This window comes from Gorilla gorilla, chromosome 22 (assembly GCF_029281585.2).
Source record: "Gorilla gorilla gorilla isolate KB3781 chromosome 22, NHGRI_mGorGor1-v2.1_pri, whole genome shotgun sequence".
Classification (NCBI taxonomy): Eukaryota; Metazoa; Chordata; class Mammalia; order Primates; family Hominidae; genus Gorilla; species Gorilla gorilla.
Genome location: NC_073246.2, coordinates 11,237,931 through 11,263,131, shown reverse-complemented (window position 1 = coordinate 11,263,131; position 25,201 = coordinate 11,237,931). Strand labels below are relative to the sequence as shown.

Sequence of the window (25,201 nt, the reverse complement as noted above, 5' to 3'; positions counted from 1 at the left end):
TGGGAGATGCAGAGAAGCAGGACAGAGTCAGCACAACACAAGCAGAAGACCAGGACCTGCGGGGCTCAGGGTGGCGCCAACTCTGGACAGAGGCTGGGGTTGCTGAGTGGCGGGCAAACCTCACCCACGTTACAGACGCACCTGCTTCCTGAGAAACATGTCTCCAGTGAAAAAGCTGCTGCACTAACTCCAGGACTCACCGGCTTGAGAAAGAAAATGCTCCTCCACGCAGAAATTTAATGAGCCAATTAGATCTAAGATGGTTTCCATCTGAATATTCTTGAGTGCCCTCCTGGCTTCCACGCAGACATTCAATGAGCCAATTAGATCTAGGACGGTTTCCGTTTGAATAATCTTGAGTGCCCTCGTGGCTGCCCCTTGATGTCAGAATCTTAAGTGCTCATAATCCCAGCTCCTCAGAGAACAAACATCGGGGTGACCAGGGTGTCCTGCATGGCTCATGCCAGATAGGCATGGGCAGGACTGAGAAGTCTTGATAACATGACCCTCAGCCCTCTCCATCCCCCAAGGTGGCAGCTTCTTGTACACTTGGGAGTGGCCCCACCTGGTGAGTCTCGGGCGGAGGAAGGCCTGGAGCCTGGCAGTGGGTGTTGGCTCCCACCCCTCCTCTGCCCTCCTGAAGCAGCCCCAGTCCAGGGGCACCACTCTAGAAGGCCCCCCTTCCCGGGCCGGCTCTCCTTCCCTTGTCCATCACCACCTTGTTAACATTCCTGCAATCCACAGGGTTCCCATCCCCCAACCAGGCAGCTGCTGCCTGGGGCAGCCTCGCCCTCCATCTTCTGGACCTCAACCAGAACCTTCTCTGTCCCCTGCCAGCCTCTTCCTCCAAGCTCATCTGCACCCCGGGGTCAACATTAGCATATAAAACACTCCCCCTGCTCAAGCACCTTCAATGGCTCCCTGCTGCTCCGAGACAATGGTGCAAACACTGGTCCAATTAGCCAGCTCTCTACAACCCAGCCCTGTCTCCTCCTCCTCCTCTACCCTCACGCCTCCTATCCCTACCTAACAGGGCTCCTACACAGCCCTTCGGGACACCCATTCATGCTCAAAGATGTCTGAAGTGCCCTTTTCACCCCCCTCCACCCCTTACCCTCTGACAGCTGAGCTAACTCCTATTCACCCTGCAGAAGTCCCCTGAGGCTCACCCCTCCAGAGAGCTTCCCCCCAGTGCCCCAGCCTGGGGTCTGTGCCCCTCCTGGCTCCCCTCGCACCCTCTGAGGACTGAAAATGCCTCATTCAGTCTCATGCAGCCTCTGAGGCCGAACCATCTGATCCCTAGGCCCAGCGCCCGGCAATGAGAAACCGCTGAAGGCGCTCCCTGCTGCCTGACAGAGGCCAGGGTTCCAGCCAGCTCTGTCCAGGCTGCCCCCGCAGGCTGCAGTGGCCAAAGGTGGCCGGCAGGGGGCTCTCCAGAGCTGGGCAGATGCCGCGTTCATGTAGCAAGAGCCTCCCTCCCCAGTTCAGGTTTTCATTCTTTACTCTTTTTTTTTTTTTTTTTTTTTTTTTTTTTTGAGACAGAGCCTGGCTCTGTTGCCTTGGTTGGACTGCAATGGCGGGATCTCAGCTCACTGCAACCTCCAACTCCCAGGTTCAAGTGATTTTCCCACCTCAGCCTCTGGAGTAGCTGGGATTACAGGCACCTGCCACCACACCTGCCTAATTTTTGTATTTTTAGTAGAGATAGGGTTTCACCATGTTGACCAGGCTGGTCTCGAACTCCTGACCTCAGGTGATCCTACCACCTCCACCTCCCAAAGTGCTGGGATTACAGGCATGAGCCACTGTGACTGGCCACATTCTTAATCATTTTTAAAAGTCAAAATGAGTTTCAAATGCTCCCGGTGGCCCCCAGAGGCTGGGCAAAGAGGCAGATATGGTCCTTGGACTGGACCCAGCTGGAGAGAGCAGGTAAGGGGGGAAAAAGGGGGCACCTCCAAAAGCTTCCATTCACCCTCAAGGCCCAGCTCAAACGTCCCCCTGCGCCTCCAAAGCCCTCCCTTCCTAGGCTCTGGGTGGGCTCACCCTCTCTGGGGCCCACCACTGTCTGTGCTGCAAGCTGAGCCTGTCCCAGGGCGAGTGGCACTCTCTGCATCACTCTCCACCACGCACAGTCCGTCCCCGAAGGCGGGGCCCAGTCACTTGCCCGTGTGTGAGGCTGGAGCCCGCAGCCCTGAGCTGTCCACAGACCATCGCCTGCCATGTGCCAAGTGCGCTCGAGCCAAGCTCCAGGAGTCCACACTACAGGCCCGTGACCAACAGAGATGGGGAATTGGGCCACACTGGGGACCCGGGGGTTGCTGTCACCAAGCCACCTCCTGTCCCATTCTGAACAGGCAGCTGTCCACAGACCTCCGCTCCCCAGGCACCAAGACCAGCCAGGCCTGTCTCCACCCGACCCCACCAAGGCCCCCGTGATGCACACCCACGCCCAGCGTCTCAGGATGAGTGAGGCGCAGCCATCGCCTTGGGCCAGGGTCACCCTTTCTGCTCTCTGCAGAGCTGGCTGTGGTGGGGCCAAGTGAGGCGATTCTGGGGATCGGGGGCCAGGCTAGGACCTGTCCCTGGGGAAGGAGGGAATGTGAATTTCCTACACCCAAGAACTTCCAGGGCCTTCCCACGACTCCAGCCCAGCTGTGACCTCCAGACTGAATGTGACGACACCCACAGACTTATTGGGATTCAGATTCTGGATATTTCTCCGTCCCAGTGGCCCCGGTTGTCAGCCAAATGGTGGCCCACAAAATGTGTTCACATACCAGGGCCTGTGAACAGGAGCCCCTGCAGATGGAATTGATGGTCTCGGGATGGGGTCACCCTGGGTCATCCAGGTGGGCCCTAAGTCCACAGACTGCAAGACTGAAGAGGAGGCCCACGCAGGAGCCAGCAGGCACAGGGACTGGAGTGGCACAGCCACGAGCCGAGGCCGCCAGGGCCACTAGCGGCTGGAAGGGGCAGGAAGGACCTTCCCATGGGTCCTCCCCAAGAGCTTTTGGAAAAAGCCAACCCTGAGGACCCCTTGATTTGGGACTTCTGGCCTCCAGGCTGCAGAAGGAACCTGTTCTGGACACTTGGCCCTCTCTTGGGGGGTCATCTGCTACAGAAGCCCCAGGAAGCTGATGCCGCTGCCCCTGGACCACCCGAGTTGCCGGCTCCCTCCCGCCAGAGGCCCCAGGCTGCCCACACGTGCCGCAGACGCCCCGTCCCTCCAGCCACATGGCCTGCACTCAGTGCTGCGTTGAGAACACCATCGCGTGGCGGAGTCTAAGACCCAGCCTAAACCACCCAGGGTGGTGGCCACGCCTGTCTCCAGGAGGATACAGCCCAGCAGGGCCTGCTGGGGACAGGGATGGGTGGCTCGGCCAAGCCTTCCAGCCTGGCCTCCAGAACCCACCTGCCCTACGGGGTGTGCAGCCATCGGTGACCGAATTCCCAGAGCCCTTCCTCTCTCAGGCCAGGGTACCACTGGGGACGAGAACATTCAGCACTGAGCTGCAAAGGCGGGTTCTGTGGGGCCAGCCCCTGTTTGCAGGTTCTGTGTGGCCAGCCCAGTTTGCAGGCTTGTGGGTTCTGTGGGGCCAGCCCGGTTTGCAGGTTTGCAGGTTCTGTGGGGCCAGCCTGGTTTGCAGGTTTGCAGGTGGGGCTGCTCTAACAGCTTGCCCCGGAGAGACAGCAGCGACACAGACGGCCCCACAAGAGTGCCCCCGGCTTTTGAGCAGCCCAGGAAAACGGCACAGTAGCCTCGCCCTGGGGAGAAGCACAGCCCCAGGTGTGGGATTGTTTACCAGCGGAAAAGGGCCACCCACACCTCGGCAGGGATGTGAACCTCCACGGCCTCAGAGGAAAAACATCCAGTGTCCCCATTCCATTATGGCCTAGACAAAATAAGCAGGTCTCCAAGGAAACGGGTCCTCCTGCTGTGCCCCGGCTTAGAGTGTGAGAACGCGGCGCCACCCCGGCCGGCTGCCTGCCCGTGCCAAGGAATTCCACAGACAGAAAGGAAGGTATGGGTCCCCCTCCTCCAGGCACCCCCAAACCTAGCACACAACAGACAGGACAGGCTGCCCGTGCCAGGACAACTACAGCCTGCAGCTCTGGCTTCCCACACGACAAAGGACAGGGACGCTGGGCCCACCCACTGTGCCCAGCCACCGCCAACCCACTCCCCAGTGGCTCCCGAAGCCCCAGTACTGAACCTCTGGCCTGCTGCAGGGAGGGCCTGGGGGCAGATGGGACCCCGACAGGTGTCCTAGCTCTCCCGGGAACCACCCCCCACCCCACCCCCCTGCACCAGCTCACAGCTGGCGTAGGCAGCGGCCCTGCCCATCCATACTGGCTCTCCAATCCCAGAGGGGCCAAGGCCCTTTGGACTCTGGCTATGGCCCCTGCCAGCCCCAAGGGCCGAGACTCCGGGCCAGCTGTGCCCCACGTGCCTCCTGCAGCTGGCTGTGTATGCCCCCAGCCCGTGGAGCCTAAGCCTCACTGCCCTGTTCCCCTTTCAAGGGTTAGATGTCGTCTCCTCAAAGGCCCCAGCAGGGCTGGCTCCTGCCACAAGGCCCACTGGGTTTGCTCCCAGCGCCCAGCGCAGAAGGTGGCAGAATGTGGCACCCAGACGGGCTTGCGCCCGTGCCCCAGCTGGCCTTTGCAGGATGAGGTCCCAGGCGGCCAGTGTGGCCCGTGTCCTTGCCTGCGTTTCCTCCACCCAGACACATCCAGGCTCCACCAGACCCCCCACCAGTGTGAGCCAAGTGCAGTCCCTCAGTCCTCTCAGACCCAAACCAGGCCCACAGGAGGTCCCTCTGCCCGCCTTCAGCCCGGCCAATGAGCAGCTGCCCCTCCAGAGAGAAGAGAGGAGGGGTCACACCCTCCGCGGGGACTGCAGGTCCACAGGGCAACCTGGCGCATCTGCACCCAACATGGAAGAAAGTGGAGGGGGTTGCTGGAACAACCTGCTCCTGCAGCAGCCCTGGCAGGCACCTCAGACTCTCTGGGGAGGGCCGGGTGCCTTCCTGCTCCCATTTCCCTCACTCCCCTGGCTGAGGACAGCTCTCAGGCCTTCATAGGCCCAGAGGACTCAGGCCATCCCCACCCATGGCCTGGCCACCTCACTGGGGACATTAGGGCCGCTCTGGGCGGCCCACAGGTGGGGTGGCTGGCATGTCCACCAGGAATTCTTGGTCCAGGAATGTGTTTCTGCGGTGCTTATGCGGGAGCTCACACTCCCCACTGCTAAATGCGTTTGTTCTTTGTTTTTTCCTTTCCATGAAATCTGGATATGAGTGGCTCTGAGGCTATGTGGCCTCAGGCCCCGCCTCGCATCCCTGAACTCTCTCCCTCCAGTGAGGAAGAGCAGAGGTAGCCAAGGCCCAACCTCGACACTCCACCCTGAGGTTCCTGCAGGCACAGGACCTCGGACATCGAGCATGGGGAGACTCCGTCCACCTGCCGGCGCATTCTGGAAATGCCAGCGGGCCAGCCTGCAAGTGGGGTTGGCCGGCCCGAAGCCAGCAGTTCTCGGGGGAAGTGGGGGGTGCTGCTGCTGCCCAGTGACCCCACACATCCGTACTTACAGTACCCACACCTGGTCCCGCCTTCAAAGATGAATCTGCTTGGCACGGCCCCGTAGCGCTGGAGGTCGGACAGCTTCCACTGCCCCGTGACAGCCGGGGGGATGTCCCTGGCCAAGACGAGGACATCATTGCAGAGGTGCAGGGTAGCCGGGCCGCTCTCCAACTTGGTGCCTGGAGCCACTGTCACATGGAACCTATGTACTGCGGGCAGGCGGGGCGAGAGGGCATCATGGGTGGGCAGGGTGAGAGGACATCATGGGCGGGTGGGGTGAGAGGGCATCACGGTCAGGCGGGGCGAGAGGGCATCATGGGCAGGCGGGGTGAGAGGGCATCACGGGCGGGTGAGGTGAGAGGGCATCACGGGCAGGTGGGGTGAGAGGGCATCATGGGCAGGTGGGGCGAGAGGGCATCATGAGAGGAGGCAACAGGGGTCACTGTGGACAGGTGGGGTGAGAAGGCATCTCAGGAGGAGGCAGCAGGGGCAGGGGCCAGGCTGGGGCAGGTGGGGGCAGCCGCCCAGGTGTCAGCCGGGGAGGCAGCGACGGCAGGATGAGCAAATGGCACTCCTCACAGCCACGAGGGGGACTGGTGGCTGCACTTCTCTCCTTGCCATCCTCCCAGGAACTATCTTTGTTCAGGGGCAAGGAAGTCTCAGAGGGGCCTGACCTCGGACCTCCACCTCCCTCCCCTCCACCACGGAGGTGCTAGGGAGGACAGGGCAGCTGAGTGCCCTGGCTGGGCTCCCACCCCCAGAACCTCCTTTCCAGGAAGGCTCTCTCTCCACAGCTGTGTGGCTCCATCACAGAAGGGGAAACTGAGGCTCAGGGACCCTCCCAGCCTCCAGTTCGGGTGTGGAGAGTCTGGAGTCTGCATCGAGGCCCCAGCCTGGCCATGGGAACCTCAGGGCACCACCGGCCCTCTCTCCATCCAGGTGGCCATTCACCCGAACCCTGAGCACCCCCATGGTCCTGTCCACTGGCTCTGCCCAGGCCCCTGCCCCTGAAAGCCTCAGAGACAACAGTGGTCCTGAATGCTGTCCCCGCCTCCCCTGTCTTCCCAGGTCAGCACGCCAGGCAGACAGCAGCCTCCCCACCAGGGGCCTCACCTGCTCCATCTCCAACCCCCAGAGCCAAAGGGACCCCTGTTCCCATCCCACCTCCCCCTTCTCTGCCTCCTCCACCTGCTCCAAGCTGTGGCCTCAGGCGCATCCTTGTCAGGCCACGTTCTATCAAGATGAAACTGCCTGGGCGGTGCCCAGCAGCCTCTGTGCCATGGCCCTGCGCCAGCGGATGAAGGAAGCAGACCCATGCCGCTGAGCCAGGCTGGAGGGAACCCCCAACGGGAGAACTTTCTGGAAAGATGCAGTTCTTCCCTCCTAATGTCTCCTTCCCCTGCGCCCTCCTGCAGAGCCAACCGCACCTCCTCCCACTAAGCTCCCAGCTTCTCTTTCCCCACTCAGTGGAGCAGGAGGGGCTGCTGCCTTGGGGCCAAGACTGGGGGAGCGGGACACTCACCTCCAAGGCCAAAGAACTCAGCCATCAAGGGCCAGGATATTTTAATCAGTATTTTAAAAAGTAAAGTTATGCAGAGTCCATGCTGATCAAAATAGCAAGTTTTTTTGTGTTTGTTTTTTTGAGACAGGGTCTCACTCTGTCGCCCAGGCTGGAGGGCAGTGGCACAACCTCAGGTCACCGCAACTTCCACCTCCCAGCTCTTTTTTTTTTTTTGAGATGGAGTCTTACTCTGTTGCCCAGGCTGGAGTGCAATGACGCGATCTCAGCTCATTGCAACCTCTGCCTCTCATGTTCAAGCGATTCTCTTGTCTCAGCCTCCTGAGTAGCTGGGATTACATGTGCCCACCACCACACCAGGCTAATTTTTCTATTTTTAGTAGAGACGGGGTTTCACTATGTTGGCCAGGCTGGTCTTGAACTCCTGACCTCAGGTGATCTGCCCGCCTTAGCCTCCCAAAGCACAAGGTTTACAGGCATGAGCCACTGCACCTGGCCATCATTTTTGTATTTTTAGTAGAGACGAGGTTTTGCCACGTTGCCCAGGGTGGTCTGGTCTCTTATCTCCTGGGCTCAGGTGATCCACCCACCTCAGCCACCCGAAGTACTGGAATTACAGGTATGAGCCACTGCGCCCAGCCTAAAATAGCAAGTTTTTAAAGCGAGGGCAGCTGGGGCTGCTGGGATTATTGGGTGGGTGCCAGGGTAGGACCAGGACTCAACTCAGTGGACATTCTACTGTTTTGCTCATTATGGGGTTTTGGCACTGATTTTGGTTTCTTAGGAGATGCAGGATTATGCTTGCTCTGCCGCTGAGTGCCCAGGGCCCCATCACCACCCACCTCTGCTCACAGCCCCAGGGCAGCTCAGCCCCCAGAGGCCCCCAGGCACCCATTCGAAGCCCCTGCAGGGCTGGGACTGACATTCCACCTCTTCCAGGGCCGGTTCCGCAGGGGAGCACTCCCTTCCCCTCCCTCTCCCCTCCCTCTATTCCCTCCCTCCCTCCCATCCTGTTTTGGGGGGAAGCTGGGGTGGGACCGCCCAGCCTGGGGCTCTCCTTCCTACCCAGGCTCTGGGCTCCACTGACCAGTGTAGGAAGCAAAGGGCAGGGCTTTGGGAAGCCACGTCCCTCCAAAGGCCACCAGCTTGGGTTAAAGGCTCCAGTTGTAACTAACAGTCAGGCTAGGGAGCTCTAAAGACACCATAGCCCAGCAGACTCCCCCTCCCAAACCCTCGTGGGCACCCCCAGGCTGGAGCTCAGTCCACCCTAAGGCACCCATGAATGTCCCATCTTCCTGCAAGGTTCCCTGGAGCCGCTCCCACCTCCACAGCCCACGTTGGTGAGGGGCCCCGGCACACCTGAACAGGGAGCCCCCGCCCGGCCCTGGCCCCTGTCACTCACCCTCGCTGAGCGCATAGCGGATCCGGGCATCCCACGCACACATGGCCTCGTGGCTGTCAAAGCCCAGCATGATGGCCTGGGACAGGCAGACAATGGCCAGCGTGTGGGCCAGGCCCTCGTAGGGCAGGCTGGGCTCCAGCCCGCAGATGTCCTCTAGCGTCAGGCTGCTGCGCTCCCACAGGCCCTTGGTATGCTCCGACTTGTCCTTGTAGACCAGCATCAGCAGGCAGTCTGCAAGGAGCGCGGCCATCAGGGACGCCAGCCAACACCACCTGCCTGCACCCTTGGCGTCCCCAGGGAGGCCGTGACAGTGCAGAGACCCGGGCTGGGGTCATGACCTCAAGCCAGCCACTCAGCCATGTCAAGGCTTCGACTCCCAGCATACAAAATGGGGCGATCCCCTCCCCCTGCAAGACCCACGGGCTGCAAGAGCAGAAATGAACTCAGAATACTCATGTCTGTGCCCGGCCCCCAACGCTGGCTCCCATGACTCGGTTCTGGACCTTCACCTGCGGATTTGCCCTGTCCCAGGCCCTGGAGCGCCCTGGGACACACTGAGGGCTGCAGGATCTGTGGTCAGGGGCTTGGGGGCCCAGCGTGGGGCCTGCCCGGTGGCTGTGGCCTCCTGCCCTGGTTCTGCCAGCCCGCTCCTATCCTGCTGCCCTGCAAGCCACACCTGTGCCCACTCCCTGCTGCCTCGAGACCCACCGCCCCTCCTGGTTCCTTTAGTTCCCAGGGTATGGCTGAGCTTCAGCCCCAGGGAGTAGGGGAGGTCAATGGGCCTTGCGTCCCATCCCCATCCACCCGGCCACCTCCCAGCGCAGCAGGCCCTAGTCTCTTCCTCGGCTGCTGGGGACCTGCTTGCGTTCTGCCTCCCGGACCCTCCAGGGCAACTCGGGTCCCTGTCCCCACCCCCACCTTCCCATTTTCCAGCGTCACTGTCACCACAAGCAACCGGCTGGTGCCATCCACTCCACCAGGTGCAGCTCAAACCTGGCACAGCACAGTCCCTGTGTGGCCTTGGGTGAACCACCTGGCCCGGGGACACTCCTGTGAATGGGGGGGGCAGCAGGTCTGCCCGAGAGAGCAGAGAGGATGGCACAGGAAGACTCCCGGCCCTCCCGGCATGGCTCCAGGCTTGACGACCAGGCCTCCTCCCACCTAGGCCCCGGCAGCTGGGCTCCAGGATACCCGGCTTCGGTGAGGGTGTAGGTTTTGGGACCTCATACAAACACCCCAAATCCCTGTGAGCATGCAGGAGGGGATGGGGGAGAATGTCCCCGAAGAGGATTGCAGAATGACATGTCATCTGAAGCTCTGAAAAGCAGGTGCTCACTCTTCACACAGGCCCTGCAAAGCCACGTGAGAACCAAAATCCCAAATGAATTTGACGCAGACACTCATTTTTGCAATGGAGTCCAGAGTAGACATGGTGCTCAGCTTCCCTCCCCAGCCGTGCCCACCTCCCCGGGCCACATGGCCACAGCCCGCAGAGCCAGGGTGTCTGTGTGACCACAGGGGCCAGCGGTCAGCAAGCTTCCTCTGCAAGGGGCCAGAGGGCAAGCATGCAGCTTTCAGGGCCACACAGGCTCTGCGGCCACTGCTCAGCACCGCCACCCTTGCTGCGTGAAAGCAGCCTCAGACCATGTGTAGACCCGTGGGCACAGCTGCATGCCGGGAAACTTGATTCACAAAAGCAAGGCGCGGTGTGGGCGCGGCGACAGGGCGTTCACTTCCCATTGGAGGATCTGTCTGCAGTGTCTGAAACGTTTACAGCTAGAAAAAAGCTAGGCATTCCCAATTTGAGAAAGAAGCCCCCTCATTCCCGCACCTACAGAACTCCGCCTGCCCAGCTGAGGCTTTCCAGACAATCTACTGGCCCCCTCTGGAAACTCCAAGGCAGGAAGCTGGACGCCCGGCCCCAAGAGAGAAATCAAACACAGCGGCGTAATCGGAATTCGCCGTAACAGCAATGTCCCCCAAATGCAATGTCCCCCAAATGCAATGTCCCCCAAATGCGTCACCAGAGCACCCAAGAAATGACGGTGTGTGGGAACAGCATGACCACGGGTGGCTCCGCGCAGGATGCGGGCCCCAGGGCCGCTTGAGCCGGAGGACAGCCCACAGTGTCCACCCTCTGCAGTTGAAGTGTGTTGTGAGATCGCTGCAGGGGCCCGGGCCACCTCTGCCTCGGGGGACCCTAAGAAGCTGAGCCACACCCATGTGGAAACTTCCACTGAGGATAATCATGCACCACACAGACCACCCCTTCACTCCCTTCCCCTAAGGGGCAAGGCCCCTGGGAATCCCTGCTCTGACCTCCCAGCTGCATGGCCTTGGGATCTTGGCCTCAGTTTCCTCATCTGTGACCTGGGGACAGTGGCACCCCCACCTGCAGCAATGCCGTAAGGACCATCTGCAGGAAGGTGTGGAGGCCCTGTGTGCAGTAAGCACTCAGTACATGCTTGCATATTCAGGTACACATCTGTCTGCATTACCAGCTGTAAGGCCAGACCGGCTTCCCTGCAATCTGGCTGCCCACGCACAGAGGGACCAGGTGACCCACGGCTCACCCTCAGTGCTCAGCAAGGGGCACACACTGGCCAACCATCCACCACCTTCCACCTCAAGGGCCTCAGCTTCCTCGGAGCCTTGGTGGGCTGATCACCCAGAAGTCAGGCAGGGACCTTTCCTCCCCTGTGGCTCTGCTCTGTGGTGGTGGCACCTTGGCCACACCCTGGCAGACAGCTCCGGCACCTGATGACAACCAGTTCCTTCCGTTGCCCCCAACCAGCACCTCCTTTGTTCAACAAGTTACATTCCCAATAATACAGTCAGGACTGGGGTCAGGAGCTTGCCTGTAAAGAGCCCGACGTCACCCTTTTGGCTTGATTGAGCTTTAAGTCTCCTTTACCATACTTAGCTGGAAAGCAGCCACAGATGACACGTGTGGGAATGGCTGTGAGCCAATAAAACTTTATTTACAAAAACAGGTTCCGGCAGGATTTGCCCCAGAGACCACAGTGAGCCGACTCCTGGCCAGGAGTTGAATTTGCCACGATGGCTTCTCACACCTTCTACAAGCCAGCCGGCCCCACCCTAGACGTCTACCCCTGCAAGGCTGGTGGTGGCGCGCATGCTGAACCCATGCTCGACCCTCAGACCTTTTTCTGATTCACGGACGCCACCCCTCGGCCTGATTTTTCTGGACTCTGTCTACAAATGCAGACTCACACCCTGCACCTTGGGAACGCCTGAGAATCCAGGAGCACTTACGTGCAGGGACTGAGCGTGACCCCCAGCAAGATGTGTCCACTCCCGACCCCGGAACCTGTATGTCCTTATTTGGGAACAGGGTTTCTGCATATGTAATCGAGTTCACGATCCTGGATTATCTGAACACAGCAGCAAGTGTCCTTGTAAGGGGCAGAACAGGAGGCGCAGACACAGGGAAGGTCACCTGAATGGGGACGGAGGCAGGGACTGGAGCGCTGAGGCCACAGCCAAGGGACACCTGTGTCTAGCAGGAGCTGGGAGAGGCAGGAAGGAGCCCCTCTGGGAAGCCTGGAGGGAGCGTGGCCCTACGGCCCCCTCGACTGCAGAGCTCTAACTCCCAGGACTCAGTGGGTGAATTCTCGTTGTTTGAAGGCCCAGCTGTGGTGCTTTCTTCTGTCGGCCACAGGAAACTGACGACCACCCAAACCACCGATTTCATTTTCAAACATGAACAGAAGCGGAGAGGTCAGAGCTGGGGTCCCACTCGCCCCTCCTGCCTGGCGGAAGCTTCTCCGGCAGCTGACGCCCACCCCCTCATGCTCAGGCTGCCCTCTCCTCATCACTGACAATAAATCGATCCTGTTTTTAAAGTGCATCTCTAGGGGAGTGCCAGGGGGCAAAGCGCTGCAGGAACTGGCACCAGAGAGATGGAAGCTCCAGGCCCAGGGCTGAGACCAAGCCAGGTCAAGGCCAGGACACCAGAGCCCCAGGATGTAGCGGCTCTCCCTGGGACACAGCACGTGTGCCGGGGAGACACAGGTCTGAGGGACTCAGGAGTGGATGGCCACCGGCCAGCTCCCTGGGCGCCAGGCCCAGAGGGCCCCAGCCACACCCTCCCAGGAGGCCTGGGCACCTGGGGGTCTCTCACCCAGCGGCTGAGGAAGCACCATCTGCCCTGCCCACCCACCCTCCGGCTGGGGGTCTCTTGCCCGGCGGCTGAGGAACCACCATCAGCCCTGCCCACCCACCCTCTGGATGCAGGCATTGGCTGCAACCTGGCCAGAGAAGGCTTTTGCAGAACTTGGGGGGTTCCCGGGGCTCTGGCAGGCAGCACTGGGCTGGGTGGAGGGCACCGGGTCGTGATGGTGAAAGGAGACAAACGAGGAAGAGGCACCAGGAGAGGCCAACCAAGGCACAGAGACCATGTGGAACAAGCAGCCACACACGCACACTCTCACACACACACTCATACAGGCACACTCACAGACACACACACACATACATGCACACTCACACAGATGTGCACGCACACTCATACATGCATGCACACACAGGCACACTCACAGGCACACACACACTAATACATGCACACACACTCAGACATGCACTCATACACAGGCACACTCATACACGCACACTCACACACACATGCATACACAGGCACACGTACACTCATACAGGCACCACACATACACGTGCACAAAAGCACGCACACTCATACACACACTTATACACACACAGACATGCACACTCATACACAGGCACACTCACATGCACACACACAGAGGCATGCACACTCATGCACACAAACATACACGCACACACACTCCTACATGCATACACACACAGGCACACACAGACATACATGAACACACACAGGCACACATACATGCACCCACACACGCACACAGACACACAGGCACACATACAGGCACACACACTCATACAGACACATACACAGGCACACATACATGCACACACACAGCCACGCACACTCATACACACAGACACAGACACAGGCACATACACTCATACATGCACACACACACAGGCACATGCACACTCATACATGCACACACACACAAAGCACGCACACGCCAATACATGCACACTGACAGACAAGCACACACATTCATACATGCTCACACAGGCACACTCACACTCATACACTCACACAAGTCACACACTCATACACGCACACACGCACATGCACACTCATACATGCACACAGAGGCACACTCACACATGCACACACAGGCACACAGACACACTTGTACATGTACATTCACACACAGGCACACACACTGCTGCACACCATGCAGACACTGGCACACACTTGCACACACAGACACATGCACAAACAAGCATTTGAGCTCACACACAGACACACACTCGCACACACAGGTATTCACACGCATGTGCACACGTGCACACACTCCCACAGGTATTCACATGCACGCGCACACACACTTGCACACATACACCCCACACAGGTATTCACATGCACGTGCACACACTTGCACGCACACACCCCCACACACAGGTATTCACATGCACGCACACACACACTTGCACACACACCCACACACAGGTATTCACATGCACACACACACTTGCACACACCTACACACACAGGTATTCACATGCACACACACGTGGACACAGACATGCGCTTGCACTCATGCTTGTGCACACACACACAGAAACGTGCACTCATGCACTCAGTGCTGGGGTCTGAATCTGAAATTTCAGTGTTGAAATCTTCACCCCCAAGGCGATGGGTTAGGTGGTGGGGTCTTTGGGATGCGATGAGGTCATCAGGGTGGAGCCTCAAGAATGGGACCAGTACCTGATGAGGGGGCCCCAGTGCGCTTCCTCCCCCTACACCATATAAGGACAGAGAAAGCGCCACCTATGCAGCAGGACATGGTCCTTACGAGACACCCAGGACGCGGATCCTCACCAGACACCCAGGCTGCCTTGATCTTGGACCTCCAGCCCCCAGAACCGTGAGCAGTGACTGGCTGTCGTCTGAGCTACCCAGGCTGTGGCATTCGCTAAGAGCCGCCTGAGCTAAGACAGCCACATAAGCCCACACTCACACATTCACTCTTACACACTCACCCAAATGCTCACACTTGCTCACACGTGCACACGCTCCCACGGTGTGTACAGTTGCACATGTACATCCTCACACACACGCACGTGCACACACCCTCCCCCTGCATTCACCCCCACAGCCACAGGGAAACGAGGAATCCAGGATGAGCCCTGGGACTTGGGTGGGGGAGGGATGCCTGGGGACCCTTCTGGGGTGGGGGCTGGGGTTGGGGGGTCTTCCCTGGACACGTGGGGCTGAGAAGCCCACCAGACACCGGGCGTTGATGCACACAGGCAGTTGGACGCAGGCTTCTGGAGATGTAAAAATAACTGTGGAGTCATGAGCACACGGAAGCCCTTACAGCCAGGGCGGAGAGCCGGAGAGGGTGGGAGGGAAGAAGGAGGAGGGGGAGAAGCCCCAGGGAAGATGGAGTGAGTAGGCGTGGTGACCCAGGGAAGGCAGGGGCGTGTGTGGGCCGGGGACGCAGTGGGGGGGTGGGTCCCCGCCCACATTGAACATGATGGGAGTCCGCAGAAGTGGCTGCGGGACAGCCTTTGGAGGTCACAGTGACCTTGAGGCTGTGCCCTTAGCAACGCAGGTGGTAGCCGCCTGAGGGGACCCTGCTGGGGGTGCAGCAGCCTGAAGCCGCCCCCAGAAGCTGGGCAGGAGCAAGGGGGGCGGCCATCGACCAGGCCGGCCTGCTGATGCCTCCTCGGGCCAGGCCACAGCCAGGACACATGAGACCAAGATCCAGTGCCTAGCCCTGGACCCATTCACAATCTGGTTCGGGAAGGAAACGCGTGAGGGTGCCCCTGCCCGGCACAGGTGTTGGAGGTGTGGTGCAGGTGGGCCCCCCCAGACCACAGACATCACCAAGGGCAGCCCAGGACGAGGCTCCAGATGCCAGGGCCAGGCCCCCGCGCCCACCTCTCCATCGCCCTCAAGAGCCCTGTGAGTAGACGAGGACGCAGGTGGGGAAGGAACCGTCCCAGGTCACCGCTCCCACATGTGGAGCTGAGAGCTGCACCCCAGCTCTCTGATTCCCTGTCCTGACGTGGGGGCTGAGGGAAGGTCGCCCTGTTCTTGATGTTTCTATGGGGAGAGGATAACTGGCCACCACCCACGCCCGGTCTTCAGCCCGGAGCTGGGATGTCAGCCCCAGTCCGTTGGGGCAGGAGCCAGACGTACAGGAAATCCACCACCAGGAGGCTCTGCTCCGGAAGGGCCGACCCAGTGTCCACCCCCAGCCCCTCGTTAGCAGGGGAGCTGTGGAGGGCAGGGCCCCAGGACAGCAGTAGCCGTGGGGCAGCTCCGGGGCTCACGGGGCACCTGCCACGGGGCTCCCGGCTCCTGCGCCATCTCCGTGGGGTCCCTCCTGCAGGCCGGGCTCAGTCCCACCAGGCTGCCTTTGAGGGCAATGCAGAACTGGGAACCCTGCCCTCCGGGAACTCAGCATTAGAACCGAGAGCAGGGATAGGGGAGACTAAGCAAGGGCCCAGCCATCAGCCCGGGGGCAGGCGCAGAACTTCCAGCCAGCTGTGGGGGGCAAGGTTTGGGTTGGTTGGGGGGAACTGGGCTCTGCCCAGCAGTCCGTGTCTTGGGCCAGATCCCTCGGGTTTCTGAGCTTCAGCTTCCCCCCACCATGGTGACTCCAAGACCCTGCCAGCTCCAGGACTCGGGCCCTCCCGGTGGCTTTTCTGAGCTGGATGAAGCCCCCAGGGGCAGCCCCTGTGGGAAGCGACCCCCTCAAGTGTCTGGCCCGGGGCCACACCCTCCACAGGATGTCAAGAACACTTTCCTCACCACCCCCAGCCGCCGCACCAGGGAGGAAGAAGAGAGGGGCTGGGCCAGGCGCCGCTGGCATGCAGGGCCACCAGCAGTGAGTCCTGGGCCACGACTGGACACAGACCACCCTCCTTCCCCGGGGCCCTGCCCAGAGAGGGGACGCAGACACGCATTCCGCAGTGAGGATGCGGTGGAGACCTCGAGGAACGTGGTCCCACTGCAGGGCACCCTGCAGTCCCACACCAAGGCAGACGGCCCGACGTCCACTGGCCATGCCGGGCGCTGCGGCTGAGCAGCCCTTTGATAAAAGGGTTTCCCTTTCATTCGCTAAACCTTGTCATAACAGAAAGATGTGCTCACGATTGAGAAAAACGCAAGGAGGAGAAAGGAGCCAGTGGAAAAGGTGCACATCGGGGCCCTTCCCGGAAGGAAATCACCACTGGTAACAAAAAGAACCCTGCCTGTCTTACAAGGAAGCAGACGGGAACCTTCCTCTCTCCCTCACACCAGGAGTGCAGGGTCTGTGCTGTCTGCTCCTCCAGGGCTGGGGCCTGCTCCCTCCACGCCGGGCCCATCCACAAGGGAGGTGGTCTCCAGCGCTGAGCGGGAAGGCAGCTGGGTGAAGGCAAAGGGGGCAGCATCCAGGGAGGCTTATGAGGGGCCAGGGGAAGAGGCATCAGGGCCTCTGAGCAGAGAGGAGGTGCCAGGCTGGTCTGGTCAGGGTGGGGAGGTGGGCGTGAGAACTCCGCTCTGTCCCATCCCCTCATCTGACCGACCTCTGGGTAACCCCACAGGGTGTCAGTTTCAACCCTAGGCTGCTGGAGTGACCAACACAGAAAGCAGGTGTCCAAAGCAATGGGTCCCAGGCCAGTGAGTCAGTGGGTGCTAGGGATACCTGGCCGCAAGGCTTGGAATGAACATCCACCCAGAGGGGGCATGGCACCTTCCACTACCCCACATCACCTCCCACGCCAGCCCCACAAGGCTGCAGATCTCAACTGTGCAGGATACGGGATAACCCAGCTCGGGAGCCACCATGTTCACCTACAGACTCACAGATTGTCCCACCTGTGGGACCCATTGCAAACTCCTGTCACTCCACTCAGGCACTCACCGGCCGGGGGAGCACACCCTCTTGAGGCTGGCAGGCCCTGCCTCCTGGGACTGTCTGATCCAGAAAGAAAATCCCTCCAAGAGGGACAAAGACCTCTCCCCCAACACTCCTCTTTGGGGGCTGCTGTCCCGGGTGCCTTCCTGGGCTGCGGCCTCTCTGGAGGGTCTGCACTGGCTCCAGCCCAGCACCGTCCACCAAGCGTCACCTGCCCCACCACGGCCCCGACCCAGCCACAGCTGACTAAAGCCTGTCATTTGCCCAGCCTGGCAGGGCCTCTCACTCTGCCCAGACCCCATCCCTTCCTATACCAGGTCCCCTGCAGCCCCGGAGGACAAAGACGCCCTCCCAGGCTCTGTTGGTGCCCCCACAGCTCCAGGCAGGAGGTCTGGGCACGGAGGGCTGAGTGGAGAAGTGACCAGCGTGCAGTCCAGGCCCTGCAAGGGGAGGCGGAGGCAGGCAGGAAGTGCTTTCCTCCAGGACCACCTGAGGCCCTGCAGAGGGGACGCAGGAGGCATCCCTGCCCCACACCCTCCCTGGGAGTCACAGACACCTGTCCTGGAGGGCGCTCTGGCAGCCCCCTGGCGTACAGCCCCCCATGCACGCAGGCCGAGCATCCCACCCAGACCCGGGCCTGGCCGGCTCCGCCGCACCTGTCCTCTGGAGCAGCTGCAGGCCCGGCTCAGCCCTCCCTACAGGCCCAGCGCTGCAGGCGGCCTGGGCTGCCAGACCTGGGGGCTCCGTGCTGACCCTCCCCAAGCTGGGGTGCTGGCTCAGAGCAGGGACTGCGGGGGACCCCTGCCTCCTCCCAGAGGACTTTTCCCCCAGCAATGTGGCAGTCACTCTGCCCTGCCCCACCGCAGCCCAGCCTCTCTTCTGCCTGGGAGGGGTCCAGGGTCAGCGCTAACCCACGCAGCACCCCTGGAGGCTGGGTTCGGGGGCCCTGCTCTGAGCGTTTCCACAAGCACAGCTCAACCCTCAGGCATGTGGGGCTTTGCTTCTGGGGGGCCCCTTGCTGCTCTGCTGGGGGGCTCAGGGCCTGCGTCCCCTCCGCCTACAGGGCCACCAGGCAGCCCCCTCGGGCCTCAGTCTGCCCTGCTGGAAAGAGGGTTCTTCCATGCAGGGCCCCCACCTGCGCTCCCAGGGTCGCCGTGGGGTCCGGGTCCGCGCGGGGCTCTCGGGTTTCCCGGCGGGGTGACAGCGGCGGCGATTTTGGGCAAGCTGGCATTACTGCCCCGGGCCTCGGTAACCCGTGTCGCTAGGCCCCCCGCGCCCACCATCCCCCGCCCGCCCCGCTCACCTGCCACGGGCGACGGCTTGCGCAGCACCAGCCACCTACTCTTCCACTGTGGGGACAGGGGGGAGCGTGAGCCGCCGCCCGCGCCCGCGCCCCCCCCCGCGCCCCCGACGCGCCCCGACCTTCTTGCCGTCCCGCAGCTTGACCTGGCCCTCCTCCACCAGCGCCGCCTCGGTCATCTTCTGTCATGGTTCCGCGCCGCCGCGCTGGCCCCGGCGCCCCAGCCCAGGGTCACTTTCAAAATAGCTCCCAGGGCCCTGGGCTGGGCCAGGAGGGCGGGCCCGCGGGCAGGGCGGTGACACCGGCGACTCCACGGCCGGCGCGGGCGGGGCTCCTTCTCCTGCGGGCGGCTCCCCCACCCCCACGGGCCCCTCTGGCCCCACCGTCCCGCGGCGGCCACTGGAGCCGCCCGCCCTCTGGAGCAAGCGCACCATCTGAGCTCAAACGCTCAGACCAGCGCCTGGGGTGGGGGGTCGGGCGGGGACTTCTCTTTCAAAAAGCAGAGAAAACCACCCAGCAGATATCGGCCCGGCTCTGGGCACTGCTCCCAACTTTAAAGTTGCTCTTCACACAATCCGGCTTCCCAGACTGGCATCTGCCCCTCCCACTACCCCAGGGGTCACCAGACACCCCGACAACAGACTGGCCACGGGCAGCCCAGGCCCAGGATGCTCTCACATCCCCAGGCTTCCCCCACACTGAGGTGACCCCTCCCCAGGCAGGCAGTAGGGGTCGAGGAGCCCCTGGCAGCCTCTGTCTCTTCCTCCATTTCTGTTCCCATTAAAAGCCTGCAGGGACCCCAGTGCAGGTGGGCGGGTCCAGGACCCACATTGCCGCCTCAGGTCCCCAGGTCTCCACCTCTTCTGCCCCCATCCCAGGCAAGAGCAGGCCCTGGTTAGGCCAGCCGGCTCCGATGGGCAGAGGAGCTGCCTGCTTTGTAAAGGACCCGCCAGCAGCCCTCCCAGCTGGGTGGACTTTGCGTTTCTGGACTCCCCCTCCTTGACCCTGTGGCTCCAGTCCAGCTGTCCCCAAGCTCTGGCCTGGGCATTAGATGTCACACCCAGGTTCTTTTGCAGAGAGGCCATGTGTTTTGGGGAACGTGGCAGGTCTGTGCCTTGGGTGTCAGCCCCATCCGAGAGACGGCCTCCACCACCCTGGGGTTGGGGACACCCAGCAGATACGGGAACAGCAGTGGGGAGGGGCGATGGCACCCTAGAAGATAAGCACCTGGACAAACAGCAAAGCTCCGTCCACATGCCCTACCCTAGACCCCATCCTCACGGGGCTGACGGTTCTCGGGGGAGAAGAAGGAAGGGGTAGACAGTGTCCCGTTAGGGAGGAGACGTCTTCATTTCATCCCATCCAGACCCTAGGCTGGGCTCTGTCTGCCTCGTACTGAAGAGGAAATGGAATCAAGGCAGCGTGAGGCCTCACAGCCAGGACTGAGCCACATCGGCTGACCTCAGAGCAGGGCTCAGAGGCATCGGGAGCCCTGGGCGCCCCTCCCCACTGCCCCTGTGATCCAAGAGACAGGTCTCCGGTGGGCCACAAGGGTTGGCTTTGATGCTTCGGTGATGTCTTATCAGGGCCTCATGTAAGGCGGGAGACGCCAGGCCCAGGAAGCAGAATTTTGCATCCGCCACCCACCCCCGCAGTCACCTGTGCAGCCACCAGCCGCCTTCTGCAGAACAGTTGCTGGGTCACAGAGCCCCATTCATGCTCCCCACACATCCCAGGCCCCCAAGGGGCTGGCCTAGGACAGCCGGTGTGGAGGCGGGGGCCGTTGGGGCTGTAGCCACAGACACATCCGTTGCCCTGGGCACCTGGCACTTGCTCATCCCTACAGGGAGAGGCAGGGCCCCGCTGCATTACTGAGTGCTGGCCTAGGCCCAGGCTCCTGCCATGCCTGGCAGCTGCACCTGCTCCCACACAGCCTGGAACACACAGGATGCCGGAGGGTAGACAACTCCCTTCCCTGCTCCACGTGGCTCCGGGGCTGCTGAAAGGTGGAGGAAGCTTCCTGCAGGAGGAGGAGGTGGCCTGGCTGCCACTCCCAGACTGGCTGAGAGCACTGTGACCCTGGGCAAGCTCCTGCCCCACTCTGTGCCTCAGAAGTTATAGCCAGAAGTTTCCCCAGAAGTTATAGCCAGGGTTGCTGGTTGCAAATGGAGAAATAGGCTGGCCACTGAGTAGGAAGGGGTTGATTGGAAGCAAATCAGGTCTCCAAGAACCAAGGAGAAGGCTGGAGAGCTGGTAGGCAGTGAAAACAGAGCCACGTCCTGAAAGAGGAGGACACCACAGCTCAGCCCCACAGCACAGCTGGGCTCCACACGAGGGGCAGGGTCACCACCTTCAAAGGAGCCCACAGTCTCAGGTCACAGCAGCACCCCTGTCTGACCACAGAGCCCTGCAGCGGCTGCCATGCTGCTGCTGGACACTGTGGCCAGGGACACTGCCATCTCTGCCAGACCCCATGGTCGTGGCACATTGCCGCCCGCCAGTGGCTCTGTGGCCAAGGGACCTGTCCCTGACTAGCCACACCACCTTCAGCCACCGTGTGATCTTACTGGTCTCAGCTTCCTCTTCTACCTTGATACTGTGATGAGCCCCAATAAGATGGCGTCCATGAGCATCTTTCAAAATGATCCAGGGTTTTCCAAGGTGATTCCAAGGGGATGATGGGGACCAGGGGTGGGCTGCTTTGTCTTGCATCTCCAAGTGGCCTGGTGTGTTGGAGAGAAACACGTCAGCTGAGTGTGGCAAGCACTGTACCCTGTGGTCACACCCGTTTGTGCATCCACATTTCCTAGTACCACCACCCCCGCCCCCAACAGGTAAGGCTGTATGAGTGAGTTCTGGCCAGTAAGGCAGGGGTGGAAGGGGTAACCAACACTTCTGGCCTGCCCATAGGATGCCTGATACAGTTTGGCTGTGTCCCCACCCAAATCTCATCTTGAATTGTATTAATAATATTAGCTCCCGTAATCCTCATGTGTTGTGGGAGGGACACAGTGGGAGGTAATTTAACCATGGGGGTGGGGCTTTCCTGTGCTATTCTCATGAGAGTGAATAAGTCTCATGAGATCTCATGGTTTTATGAAGGGCAGTTCCCTGCACATGCTCTTTGCCTGCCGCCATGTAAGAGGTGCCTTTGCTCCTCCTTCACCTTCACCATTTCCCTTTGCCTTCAGCAAGCACCTCAGCAGTTCATGTTTTTTTTTTTCCTGGTGGAGTGACCCAAACCTTCATTCCTGAAGTGTCTGGGTGATTTGTAGTCCTGCCTGGATTGGGCTGTTGTAGTTTCCCATTGACCTTAATCACAGGGCATGGTAATATTAATAGACGCCCTAATGGATCTTTTGTAATTCTATGCATACTCTTACTTACCTCCTTTGTGGAGTTGTAGACTGATTTCATCTCGAGAGTCTGGGACAGTCACCCCAGCCAACACCATAACTCCTTCTTAGCCTGTTGACTTAAAGGTAGGAGGAGCCCAGAGTGTCCAGGTGGCAATCTTAACTTCTAGCTTAATGGAATAGTTGTGTCTCCTGGTGGCAGCGTTCCTCCCTCTGGAACTAAGACCTCTAGGCCAGCAGAACATAATGTCATGGGAACAGGAAGCAAACATTTTGCTAGTGGATCACTAGGGGTGATGGCAAGTGGTGCCACTTCCACTTCAGTGCCTTGATTCCTGGACCCGTGCATCCTGGCTAAGGGAGAAACAATATCATATCTTGGATGCTGATTCAGAGCATACATGGCCTTCTGGAGAACTTGGCCCCAGCCCTGCAAAGTATTGTCACCTAGTTGGTGGTGTAATTGTGACTTCAGAAGGCCATTCCACCGTTCTATCAATCCAGCTGCTTCAGGATTATGGGGAACGTGGTAAGACCAGTGAATTCCATGAGCATGAGCCCACTACCACACTTCTTTAGCTGTAAAGTGAGTGCCTTGCTCAGAGGCAATGCTGTGTGGAACACCATGATGGTGGATGAGGCATTCCGTGAGTCCATGGATGGTAGTCTTGGCAGAAGCACTGCATGCAAGATAGGCAAACCCATATCAGGAGTAAGTGTCTATTCCGGTGAGGACAAACCTCTGCCCTTTCCATGGTGGAAGAGGTCCAATATAATCAACCTGCCACCGGGTAGCTGGCTGATCACCCTGAGGAATGGTGCCATATTGAGGCTCAGTGTTAGTCTCTGCTGCTGCCAAATTGGGCACTCAGCAGTGGCTGTAGACAGGTCAGCCTTGGCTAGTGGAGGTCCATGTTGCTAAATCTCCATGTGTAATCTCCATCCTTGCCACCATGGCCACTCTGTTCATGGGCCCACTGGGCGATGACAGGGGTGGCTGGGGAAAGAAGCTGAGTGGTGTCCACAGAACAGGTCATCCTACCCACTTGATTATTAAAATCCTCCTCTGCTGAGTTCACCCATTGGTGAGCACTCACAGGGGATACAAATATCTTCCGTTTTTGACCACTCAGAGAGGTCCATCCACATACCTCTTCCCCAAATTTCTTTGTCACCAATTTTCCAATCATGCTTCTTCCAAGTCCCTGACCATCCAGGCAAACCATTGTCTACGGCCCATGAATCAGTACATAATCACACACCTGGCCATTTCTCCTCCCATGCAAAGTGCACAACCAGGTGCACCGCTCCAACTTCTGCCCACTGGGAAGATTTCCCTTCACCGCTGTCCTTCAGGCATGTCCTAAAAAGGGGCTGTAGTGCCACAGCTGGCCACTTTCGGGTGGTGCCTGCATATCCTGCAGAAGCATCTGTGAACCAGGTCCTAGTCTTCTCTTCCTCTGTCAAATGATTGTTGCAGGCCGAAAGAGTGAGGGTCACGATCAACTCAGTATACCACCAGAGGCTATACGAGTAAACAGCAAACTGTTCTCATAAAAGCAGGTTGTTGGTGAAAAGACAAACCACATATGCTGCCCAGAAGGACTGCTGACAGCAGTCACGACCCACGCACAAGTGTTTCTTGTGATTAGGCAACTACGAAGCCTGTTAGCAGTAATGTGAACCTGTGATCAATTAAGGAGCTGACCAATCATTACCTCCTGCTCCCTGCTCTTTCTACCCAACATGAAGGGCTACAGAAGCTCAGGGTGGCTGCCCTTGCTCACTGGAAACTGGGAGCCCTCTTCTTCCCCTTGCTCTTCCTTTAAAATAGTTTCTTGTTTTTTGTTTTCATTTCTACATTCATCCTCCTTCGTTCAGTCCCGTAGTAACCATGGCAAACCATGGCAAATGATCACAGGGAACTCCCCATGAGGCCATTGGTGCAGGCTGGGGGAGAGGAGGCAGGGTGGCAGGAGTGGAGACCACGGGCATTTGAGCCACTTCCTCATGTAAAACTTACTTGTGCCTTCAGGATCTGCTTGAGCCCAGTCACACATATACCACTTCTCTTTGATGACGGAATGCTGCTGTGCATGACCCACTTTATGGCTAGATGGGTAGGAAAGCACCCAGTTCATGACGGGCAGTTCAGGTCGCATGGTGACTTGATGACCCATAGTCAAATGTTCAGTTTCCACCAAAGCCCAGTAACAGGCCAAGAGCTGTCTTTCAAAAGGAGAGTAGTTATCTGCGGAAGATGGCAGGGCCTTGCCCCAAAATCTGAGAGGCCTGTGCTGTGATTCACCTATGGGGGCCTGCCAGAGACTCCCAACAGCATCCCTATCTGCCACTGACACCTCAAGCACCATTGGATCTGCTGGGTCATATGGCCCAAGTGGCAGAGCAGCTTGCACAGCAGCCTGGACCTGTTGCAGAGCCTTCTCCCGTTCTGGACCCCACCCAAAGCTGGCAGCCTTTCAGGTCACTCAGTAAATGTGCCATAGTAACACACCCAAATGAGGACTGTGTTACCTCCAAAATCCATATAGGCCCACTAAGCATTGTGCCTCTTTCTTGGTTGTAAGAGGGTCCAAATGCAGCAACTTATCCTTCACCTTAGGAATATCTCGACAGGCCCCAAACCACTGGACCCCTAGAAATTTTGTTGATGTAGAAGTTCCCTGAATTTTATTCAGATTTATTTCCCATCCTCTGGCACACAAATGTCTCACCAATAAGTCCAGTGTGTTTGCTACTTCTTGCTCACTGAATCCAGTCACCATAATGTCATCAATGTAATGGACCAGTGTGATATCTTGCAGAAGCGAAAAGCGATCAAGGTCTCTCCGAATAAGATTATGACACAAAGCCAGAGAATTGATATACCCCTGAGGGAGGACAGTAAAGGTATATTGCTGGCTTTGCCTGCTGAAGGCAAATTGCTTCTGGTGGGCCTTATCGACAGGAATGGAGAAAAAGGCATTTGCCAAGACAATGGCTGCATACCAGGTACCAGGAGATGTGTTAATTTGCTCAAGCAATGAAACC

The 25,201-nt window shown here is 59.4% G+C and overlaps 1 protein-coding gene across 1 annotated transcript in view; it reads right to left on the bottom strand.

Annotated features, from left to right (window-relative positions):
- LOC115934290 (protein Dok-7) overlaps nt 1-18,989 on the bottom strand; it is a 29,602-nt gene extending 10,613 nt beyond the window's left edge. Inside the window, 4 exon segments of the mRNA XM_031010007.3 lie at nt 5,592-5,792; nt 8,505-8,735; nt 18,798-18,843; nt 18,917-18,989. Of these exon segments, the coding sequence (XP_030865867.2) occupies nt 5,592-5,792; nt 8,505-8,735; nt 18,798-18,843; nt 18,917-18,973 (535 nt within the window). The 5' untranslated portion in view covers nt 18,974-18,989.
- Nucleotides 18,990-25,201: the final 6,212 nt, after the last annotated feature.